Source organism: Lithobates pipiens, unplaced genomic scaffold (assembly GCF_037356315.1).
Source record: "Lithobates pipiens isolate NorthernLeopardFrog02 unplaced genomic scaffold, aLitPip1_a1.2 Scaffold_18, whole genome shotgun sequence".
NCBI classification, from domain to species: Eukaryota; Metazoa; Chordata; class Amphibia; order Anura; family Ranidae; genus Lithobates; species Lithobates pipiens.
The window spans coordinates 499,480,527-499,492,185 of NW_027507758.1; the positions used below are offsets into that span (position 1 = coordinate 499,480,527).

General features: G+C 38.3%; 1 protein-coding gene across 1 annotated transcript in view; it reads right to left on the minus strand.

The window, feature by feature from the left end:
- TF (transferrin) overlaps positions 1-11,424 on the minus strand; it is a 78,354-nt gene extending 66,930 nt beyond the window's left edge. The window contains exon 1 of the mRNA XM_077488660.1: positions 11,269-11,424. Within this exon, the coding sequence (XP_077344786.1) occupies positions 11,269-11,311 (43 nt within the window). The 5' untranslated portion in view covers positions 11,312-11,424. The remainder of the gene's footprint in view (positions 1-11,268) is intronic.
- Positions 11,425-11,659: the final 235 nt, after the last annotated feature.

Genomic DNA, 11,659 nt, shown 5'->3' on the forward strand with positions numbered 1-11,659 from the left:
GATACTAAACATGTCTTACAGTTATTAGAAGATATACCAACAGATAGAGAGCCTTGGTGGCTAGCAACAGCCGATGTTTCTTCACTATACACGATTATTTCACATCATCAAGCGTGCAAAGCAGTCAAGTGGGGACTTAGAAAATATACTCATATACCATGCACTCATGTACCATGAAAATATCTTGTAAAATGCCTCGATTTTTGTCTCAAAAATAGTTATTCTTGGTTTAATCGTACCTATTATCATCAAAAGACTGGAGTAGCCATGGGAGCCAAATTCACTCCCAGCATGGCTGTGCTCTTTATGGCCCAATGGGAAGAAGAACGAATTTATACTATGATGCCAGGCCAATTGTTCATTTATAAGAGATATATTGATGATATTATTATCCTATGGAAAGGCGAACAAACAAGACTCAACAGCTTTCTAGAAGAGCTTAATGAAAACGATAGAAACATCAAACTTTCAAGGGAAATCAGTGATAAAGCAATCATGTTCCTAGATTTGACAATTATGCAAGAAAACAGAAGACTCCTCTCTAAAACACACTTCAAAAAGTGTAGATCATAACAGCTATTTGCCTCTAGACAGTTGTCATCATAAAAATTGGCTGTATAATATACCTAAAGGCCAGATAATGCGGCTTAGATGCAATTGTACACAGAAAGAATCTTTTAACATACAAGCTAACATCATGAAACAAAAGTTCATAGAAAAAGATAAGTTGCATTGGAAGTTCAGATCGAGAGAAGAATTATAGAGGTTGCAAAAATGGATCGTAAAGACTTGCTTAAAGATAAATCAAACACTAAAATAATGCAAGATACAGTACCAATTATCCTTGACTATAGTGCACAATATAAACAAATTTAGAGGATTATCAAACGGAACTGGAACATACTGCATGCAGATGCACGCCTGCATGAAATCCTCCTTATTTGTCCAAAGTTCATGTATGGAAGAGCACCGACTATTAGGGATAAAATTGTAAAAAATATTCCCGACCCCCCCCAGGCAGAGGGCTAACATTCTTTACAAGAAAAGGTTTCTATCCCTGTAGCAAATACTATGCATGTATTAGAACTAAACATCCAAATGAAAGAAAGAAAGATTTCAGTTCAACAAGTACTGGAGAAACCTACGAGATCAAGGAATTTATTTGCTGCAATACCATTGGGGCAGTATATGCCCTAGAATGCAGTTGCAGACTCCAATATGTAGGCCGCACTAAGAGACCACTCAAGGTTCGGATTAAGGAACACGTACAAAATATAATGAATGGCTTCGATAAGCATAGTGTATCTAAACACTTTGCTACCCACCATAACAAAGACCCTAGACACCTGAAATTTTGGGGCATCGAACCATATGTGAAACACTGGCGGGGCAGGCACAAAGTGCGAACCCTAAGTCAGCTTGAATCAAAGTGGATCTTCATGTTAGACACTTTTGTACCACAAGGCCTGAATGTCGAATTTGACCTTAATTGTTTTATCAGTGATTTTTAAGAAAATATATATATATTTTCTTTCTAGTACCGTTTTTTACTAGCCCTCTGAAGAGCAACTTACCCCCCTCTCCTTTCTTTTTTCTATTCTCGTTGACAATCTTTTTTTTTGGGCCCTCTATTTTTATATATATATTTGAACGTGGTGCCTATATTTAAAAAGGGATCAAAGTCTTTACCAAGTAACTATAGACCTGTTAGCTTAACTTCTATAGCTGGGAAGATACTGGAGCGTTTAATAAAAGACCACATCGACGAGTTCTTGCTGAACAAGAACACTTTAAGCAACAGACAACATGGATTCATGAAAGACAGAAGTTGTCAGACAAATCTGATTTCTTTTTATGAGGAGGTAAGTAAAACTTTGGACAGAGGGGTGGCAGTGGACGTGGTATACTTGGATTTTGCAAAAGCATTCGATACAGTTCCACACACGGCTCATGTGTAAGGTAAAGTCTACAGGTTTACTAATTTCAAATGCACTTTGCACTTTTGAATATATTCCATGTAGTTTTTGGATATTGATTATTTTTTATGAATTTATTATATTATTGAGTATTTATTCTAATTATGGCACATTATTGAGTATTTATTATAATTATTGCACATTAATTTATTTAATGTATGCACTGTTGACACTTTGGGATCACATTTTATATAATCAGAGATTTTCCAGCACGCAGGCTCATATTAATTTTCTTTCCCTTTGGAATTTTTTCTTGCTTGATTTATTCATTAACCTGTTTACATTGGTTATTCATGTATTGATATTTGCCTTATTTGCTTTTATAAGTTCTACACTATATTCTGTTATTCAACAATTCCGTTTCAGATTGATTTTGCACATTCATTTAGATATTAATGATTTAATGGATATTTAATTCAGCGCACCACTATTCTTTTTATATTCTGTTTGTGTGGGTTCAGACATTTCCCTTCAGTGTGTGCAGCTGTACATTAGTTATGAATTCCTCCTTTTTGCGTAGGAATACCCTTTTCTATAATTCCACATCCTTGCCGCTCTTACAGTAAAGGACCCTCTACCCAGTTTAAGGTTAAACCTATTTTCTTCTAATTTTAATGAGTGGCCACGTGTCTTGTTAAACTCCCTTCCATGAAAAAGTCATCCCTATTGTGGGGTCAACAGTATGGTATTTGTAAATTAAAATCATATCCCCTCTCAAGCGTCTCTTCTCCAGAGAGAATAAGTTCAGTGCTCGCAACCTTTCCTCATAACTAATACTGTATCCTGCAGACCCTTTATTAGCTTTGTTGCCCTTCTTTGTACTCGTTCCTCTTGGGGGATCAGGAAGGAATTTTTTTCCCCTGCTGTAGCAAATTGGAGCAAGCTCTGCTGGGTTTTTTTTTCGCCTTCCTCTGGATCAATTGTGGGCATAAAATTGGGTATCTGGATTGTACGATTATTTTTTATTTTATTTATTTGTTTTTAAGGTTGAACTGGATGGACTTGTGTCTTTTTTCAACCTGACTAACTATGTAACTATGTAACTATTTCTTGTATTTATGGGTCCTTTAAAATAGAATTCTATTCCTCTTCATGTATTAAGTGGTTTTATGCATTATTAAATATTATTGATATATTCATCTTTTCCCATATATATATTTTTATCGCTGTAATCAAACGTCATTCCAGGTTGTTTCTTATATGAATATATTCATTAAAAAAAACTACTTTTTATCAATTATATATAAAAAAAATTACATTTTTTTTTGTTTCCTAATAACTGAATATAGGACTTTTTATATTGTCCACATTTTAATTTTTGTTTATTATTTTTTATCGCTGGTTATTTATCATTATGAATCAACTCTATATGAGCAAGTCAAAATAACCATTTTTATTTCCCCCTTTTTGGCCTTTTCGTGCTGCTGTGTTCGTTTTAATCTTATTTTTATATTTATTTTTGTCGTTCACCTCTACCAATATGGACTCGGGGCACTTCCGGTGATGTATCTCTCCGCTGTATGACTTCCACGAGTGTGCCACCGGATGTTTACATCCCTTCCACCATTAAGATGGCCGCCGGTCCATCTCCGGCGACCTGCGCCATTACAATATGGCCGTCGCGTCATTTCCGGTGATCGGGACTCTAGATATGGCCGCTAGATTACTATATAAAAGACACTATTCACTGGCATCAGTTATCCCCTGATGAAGTCACGTGACCCGGGACGAACACGCGTCGGGACTGCTGCCGGAAATGACGTTCCGATCGAGCTCGCTGCTCGTTTGTATACCATTTGCTTGTTTCTTTGTTTGTGAGTACTTACTTTTAAACCTTGTTTTAAACCAATAAATATATGTTTGAAATTACTACACTATGAGGTATTCCCCTTCTTTGCTTTTGCCATTCCATGCAATATTTTGGTGAAACCATTTCATCCTGCCCACCCCGAGCATCCCCAGGCCATCCTTAAAGGGACCTCACGCTGCCGAAAACAGGCAGGAAAACATATTCATCAGGATCTGAGGGGCCACCATAGGAAACCTAAAGGGGACCATAAAGATTATAAAGATATCCATATCCACGCTGTAACCTTACAGCAGTAAGGTAAGGGGACACCCATTTACCTACCATGCAGGATCGCACGGGACACCCATCACTTATAGCACCTTTTGCTGATTGATGTTTACAGGCACCGAAGCACTTTTGGATGTTGGACACTAATTTCAAATGCACTTTGCACTTTTGAATATATTCCATGTAGTTTTTGGATATTGATTATTTTTTATGAATTTATTATATTATTGAGTATTTATTCTAATTATGGCACATTATTGAGTATTTATTATAATTATTGCACATTAATTTATTTAATGTATGCACTGTTGACACTTTGGGATCACATTTTATATAATCAGAGATTTTCCAGCACGCAGGCTCATATTAATTTTCTTTCCCTTTGGAATTTTTTCTTGCTTGATTTATTCATTAACCTGTTTACATTGGTTATTCATGTATTGATATTTGCCTTATTTGCTTTTATAAGTTCTACACTATATTCTGTTATTCAACAATTCCGTTTCAGATTGATTTTGCACATTCATTTAGATATTAATGATTTAATGGATATTTAATTCAGCGCACCACTATTCTTTTTATATTCTGTTTGTGTGGGTTCAGACATTTCCCTTCAGTGTGTGCAGCTGTACATTAGTTATGAATTCCTCCTTTTTGCGTAGGAATACCCTTTTCTATAATTCCACATCCTTGCCGCTCTTACAGTAAAGGACCCTCTACCCAGTTTAAGGTTAAACCTATTTTCTTCTAATTTTAATGAGTGGCCACGTGTCTTGTTAAACTCCCTTCCATGAAAAAGTCATCCCTATTGTGGGGTCAACAGTATGGTATTTGTAAATTAAAATCATATCCCCTCTCAAGCGTCTCTTCTCCAGAGAGAATAAGTTCAGTGCTCGCAACCTTTCCTCATAACTAATACTGTATCCTGCAGACCCTTTATTAGCTTTGTTGCCCTTCTTTGTACTCGTTCCATTTCTAGTGCATTCTTCTTGAGGACTGGTGCCCAGAACAGCATACGCCAGTTGTGTTCGGACCAGAGTTTTGTAGAACAAGAGATTTATTAGACATGTGCAATTTGTTCGGAAATTGGAAAATTTCAGAAATTGGAAAATGCGGAAATTTGAAATTTCAGAAATTGGAAAATTTCAGAAATTGGAAAATTCAGAAATTTGAAATTTTGGAAATTCGGAAGTTCAGAAATTTGAAAATGTGAAATTCGGAAATTCTAAATTTGGAAATTCAAAATTTCAGAAATTCCAAAATTCGAAAATTTAGGAAATTCCAAAATTCGAAAATTTTGGAAATTGGAAAACTTCGGAAATTGGAAAACTTCGGAAATTCAAAAATTCAGAAATTCGACATTTCAAAAATTCAGAAATTTGAAAATCGGAAATTGGAAAATTTCCGAAATTCAAAAATTTCCGAAATTCAAAAATTTCCGAAATTCAAAAATTTCCGAAATTCAAAAATTTCAGAAATTCAAAAATTTCAGAAATTCAAAAATTTGTTCCATTCCATTTGTTTAGATGTGGCATTCGTTATTTCGGATAATTTGTAACCTCAGATAAATTTGTATTTGTTACATTCACAAACAGCCAAATTTGAATGGAAATTCCAATACCTATAATTTAATAGTTATTATTAGTTAGTTATTATTTCAAATTTTACTGACTTTCTTTTTTTCAGATTTTCAAATTTTCAGAAATTCGGAACTCGAACATTTGAAAATTCGGAAATTCAGAAGATCCAGAAATTCGGAAATTAGAAAATTCGGAAATTCAGGGAAATTGGAAATCCGAATTTTCGGATTTCCAAATCTACAAATTCTGAATTTCCAAAAAAAGAAAAAAATGAATGAAACGAAAAACAGAAGAGAGGGTATGACAGGGTCACGTGAATTTGTTGTGCCACATCCTAGAACATAACAAAAAAAGAAAAGTCCCCTGGGGGTGAATTTTTAAGGCACGTACGTGCCTTAAAAATCCACCCCCAGGGGACTTTTCTTTTTTTGTAATGAAACGAAAAAGAACAAATTTTTTGTCAGTGCACATGTCTAAGAATGATCACTTTATCCCTGGAGTCTGCAAATACAGAGACTGAGCTGTTTACCCCATCCTCCAGGTCGTTTATGAACAAAATAAATAAGATTGGTCCCAGCACAGAACCCTGGGGGACCCCACTACCCACCCCTGACCATTCCGAGTACTCCCCATTAGGGATGAACACACTCCTGTTTGGTTCACAACAGAACATGCAAACAGGCAAAACATTTGGCAGAACACACAAACCCCGTTAAACTCTATGGGACACGAACATGAATAATCAAAAGTGCTAAAAAAAATTGCATTGATGCATGTCCCCTGGGGCAGGACTCAGGTCCCCAAACACTTTTTATGACAATAACTTGCATATAAGCCTTTAAAATTAGCCTTTTTTATTTTTCATGCTAGTGTCCCATAGACTTTAACGGTGTTCCGACAGCTTTTGAATTTGCCACGAACACCGCATATTATTCAATGTTCGGCGAACAGGCGAACACCAGATGTTCGAGTTGAACTTACGTTCGTCACGAACATCAAGCTCATCACTACTCCCCATTTATCACCACCCTCTGAACTCGCCCTTCTAGCCAGTTTTCAATCCATGTACTCACCCTATGGTCTATGCCAACACACCTTATTTTGTACAGTAAACATTTATGAGGAACTGTGTCAAATGCTTTTGCAAAATCCAGATACACCACGTCTACAGGCCTTCCTTTATCTAGATGGCAACTCACCTCCTCATAGAAGGTTAGTATATCAAGAACGATTTTTCATGAATCCATGCTGATTACTGCTAATGATACAGTTTTCATTACTAAAATCTTGTATATAGTCCCTTATCATCCCCTCCAAGAGCTTGCCTACTATTAATGTTAGGCTAACTGGTCTGTAATTTCCAGGGATGTCTTTTGGGCCCTTTTTCAATATTGGTACTACATTGGCTTTTCTCCAATCCGCTGGTACCATTCCAGTCAGTAGACTGTCAGTAAAAATTAGGAACAATGGTCTGGCAATTACTTGACTGAGTTCCCTAAGTACCCTCGGATGCAAGCCATCTGGTCCTTGTGACTTATTAATGTTAAGTTTCCCAAGTCTAACTCTAATTCTGTCCTCTGTTCAGAGGCGGCTCTAGGCTTTGTGAGGCCTTAGGCAAACCTTAGACATGAGGCCCCACTAACTCCCATAATGGGAAAAATAATTCAAGCAATAAAAATTAATGGTATAAATTGCATATATAAAGAGCCTTAAATCCTATGAACTATGAATTTACAGTTTCTAGATCTTTCTCTATCCAATTCTTCCTTAATAAAATATATATACACTACATATATATACACGCACACAAATATAGATAAATTTGTGCGGATGCACTAGCAATATGTTTAAGGTATAACAAGAGTCAAAACGATATTTCTCCATTTACATGAAGGTCGGGTTAATATAATACATTACAGAGTTCCCCCTTACATCAGAGTTTCCCCCTCACAGTGCAAGGGAAAATTTGATGAAAGGGGGAATGTTGCAGACTTTGGTGTAAGGGGGACCTCTGATATAAGGAGGGGCTCTGGTAACGAGATCACCTTATATCAGAGTTCCCCTTTATGTCATTGCCCACAGTGTTCCAACTTGCATTTAAACTGGAAACTCTAATGTGGGGAGGACTCTGGTCACCATAGTGCACCATCCGCTGAGTGATTGCACTAAGGTAAAGGGGGGGGGGCTTACTGATGTAAATGGGAACCTTTATATCAGTGCCCCCTTACCTTACTGTATTCACTGCCCCCTACATCAGCAATTGCCCCTCAGACTGGCCTTGCTATGCCGTTACTGACCACCATACAAGAGACGGTCAGAGACTGCAGAGAAGATACAAGAGATGGTAAGAGACTGCAGACATGACACAGGAGATGGTCAGAGACTGCAGACATGATACAGGAGATGGTCAGAGATGTTCACAAACAGCCAAATTTGAATGGAAATTCCAATATCTATAATTTAATAGTTGCAGACTTTGGTGTAAGGGCGGCCTCTGATGTAAGGAGGGGCTCTGGTGATGAGATCACCTTAAATCAGAGATACCCTTTATGTCATTGTCCACAGAGATCCAACTTGCATTTAAAATGGAAACTCTAATGTGGGGAGGACTCTGGTCACCATAGAGCACTATCCGCAGAGTGATTGCACTAAGGTAAAGGGGTAGGCTTAGTGATATAACGGGGAACCTTTATATCAGTGCCCCCTTACCTTACTGTATTCACTGCACCCTACATCAGCAATCACCCCTTAGACTGGCCTTGCTACGCTGTTACTGACCACCATACAAGAGACTGTCAGAGACTGCAGACATGATACAAAAGATAATCAGAGACTGCATACATGATAAAAGAAATGGTCAGAGACTGCATACATGATACAAGAGATGGCCAGAGAGTGTGCGGATATGATACAAGAGATGGTCAGAGAGAGTGCGGACATGATACAGGAGATGCTCAGAGACTGCAGACATGATACGGGAGATGGTCAGAGACTGCAGACATGATACGGGAGATGGTCAGAGACTGCAGACATGATACAGGAGATGGTCAGAGACTGCAGACATGACACAGGAGATGGTCAGAGACTGCAGACATGATACAGGAGATGGTCAGAGACTGCAGACATGATACCGGAGATGGTCAGAGACTGCAGATATTATACTGGAGTTGGTTAGAGACTGCAGACATGATACCAGAGATGGTCATAGATGTCAGACATGATACCGGAGATGGTCAGAGACTACAGACATACTACAGGAGATGGTCAGTGACTGCAGACAATCTAAAATGGTCAGAGACTGCATACATGATACAAGAGATGGTCATAGACTGTAGACATACTACAGAAGATGGTCAGAGACTGCAGACATACTACAGGAGATGGTCAGAGACTGCAGACATACTACAGAAGATGGTCAGAGTCTGCGGCCATACTAAAGGACAGTGTCAGAGACTGCATACATGATACAAGAGATGGTCAGAGAGTGTGCACGCATGATACAGGAGATGGTCAGAGACTGCAGACATGATACTGGAGATGGTCAGAGACTGCAGACATACTACAGGAGATGGTCAGAGACTGCAGACATACTATAGAAGATGATCAGAGAGAGTGCAGACATAATTGAGCTGAAATTGCACCCGGGTCATACGTGCATTGCACACAACACACAGCGTGTTCCTGTGTTTTTCACTTTGCTGCACTAACATGCCTGGAAGGGGGGCACTAGTTTGGGCACCTGAAGCAATTGTGCGCATCAGTTGTGGGATGCCAAGGGCCACCCCCTCTGTGGCAGACAGCATCCCTTTGATTTCTGGGGAGGATATGTGCTAAGGGGGTGGCTTTCATATCCAAGCCCCCTTGTAGCGCAAGTCCTAAAGTGCCCCTTAAAACATATCCTCTCCCCCCCCCCAAATCATTCAAAGTGAACTGTAAGCTTGTTCCCCCCTCCTCTGGAAACTTACTTGTACTAGTTCAGGCAGGCTCAGATGAGCAGCTTTGTCTCAGCAGCGTGTTGAGCCTCCATTTCCCCCTCCTCCTCTGTGTACACAGGAAACATCACACAGCAGGAGAAGGAAGGGCGAGTTCAGTTCACTCCGCGGCACTTAGTAATGTGTGTGTCAGGCAGGCGGGGACTGTGGGGAGCGATGTTGGCTGACTCGGCTCTCTTTGCGGTAAAAACTGGAGCTTGCGGGCGGCGTGAAGGTACGAAAATAGCCCTCACACATGCCGGAAATGGTGAGGTAAAGGTAAATTAGGCAGCCGCGGGGCCCCTAGGATTTGCGAGGCATGAGGCGGTCGCCTAATTTGCCTAATTTGAGAGCCGCCTCTGCCTCTGTTAGCCATGAGGTTGCTTCCTGTGATGCTTCATGAGGATAAACACTGCAGTTTTGGTTACTGAAGCCCCCTGATTCCCTCATGAAGACAGAGGAGAAGAATAAATCCAATACCTTTGCCATCTCCCCATCCTTTGTAACCAGATGTCCTTCCTCATTCTTTATGGGGCTAATATGGTCTGTCCTCCCTTTTTTACTGTTTACATACTTATAGACCTTCTTGGGATTTTGTTTACTCTCCTCCGCTATGTTTCTTTTGTGTTCTATCTTAGCCGCCCTAATTGCACCCTTACATCTCTTCTTGTTGAATTCTTTATAAATTCTGAATGCTGGTGATGATCCCCCAAGCTTGTATTTTTTTTTTAATTAATACAACCTTGTATTAATTGCTCCTGACCAATTTCCTTATGGTGACAACAGTGGCACGTGCCTATGCAATATTTGCTGCTATTGGGACTTGTAGTCTCCATCAGGAGCTCATGTAACAGAGTAATATTCCGGGAGAATAACTGGGATACATTTGTCAGGTATCTTGTATTCTTGTAATAAAATTACTTGTTTAAAAAGATGATTTAAACAGTTGAATTTACCATGTTAATACTTTTATGAGATTTCAGCAATTGGGTTTACATCAACTTTAAGGGCATACAGAACAAGGACAACTGCTGACTGTCTACTATGTGCAGCTGCACAATTTTTAATTGCTGTTTGTCTCATTATTTTAGACTCTGGTCTGTAAGCCTGATATCCATAACCAAAAACATTAGATTCACATAGTCCAGAACCTTAAATTTTCACATGGTAGACATGAAATATCAATTGACTATGTAAAAATGATGACCCACAAAAAGTGTTGTTCCCAAACTTAAATTTCTAACTCACACAGATGCATACTACCTATGTGTTGGATGTCCATGTAGCTGATCAATGGAATTTAAGAAGGATCACTAATATGAATATGTCTAGATATTTAAAAAATGCTTTTCACATTGATTATATTATGTACCTTTATATTACAACAAATGTGTGCAAAGTATTCTCTAGTATGTGTTGTTTTATTTTAAACACAGAACATGTAAAATTTCTAAAATATTACCTGCTATTTTATTAGATCTATCTATAATTTCCAAGCAATCTGGTATGCTTCCAGATTTATACGTTTGAAATGTACGTATAAAGTTACAATTTATTAAACCTTCAAATTAGTTTACTGACATTATTTTACAGAAGTAGGGTAACCTTTGAAACTGTCGTTAAAAAATATTCTAGTAATAACATCAAAAGTGTTTTTTACCTACCTAGCATTCCAAGGCAAAAGATTACTGATAAGTAGGGTGCCATCGTCTTCTATCTCTGGGGACCAGAATTAGAGTGTTCTCATGTACTGTCAGATAGCCGTTGGTGTAGAGATGTTATTATTCAGACAAGAGTATTACTGTGTGCGATGTGGTGTCTCAGGAAGGCAATTATTTTTATATTTCCCCATATTACACTCCACCTTTTTTTCTTTTCATAATTTTCTCAATGCTCTCATTCATATTTGCTGGAAACTGCAATCATTGGCATAAAAGTTTGTTTTTCTTTGGTTGACTAGTTACGATGTAACCCTTTCTCAGTGCAGATGCTATAGAAACCTTAAATTTTCCTCTCCTTCGCCATAAAGCACATTTCATTTTGGTGTGAGGTCCT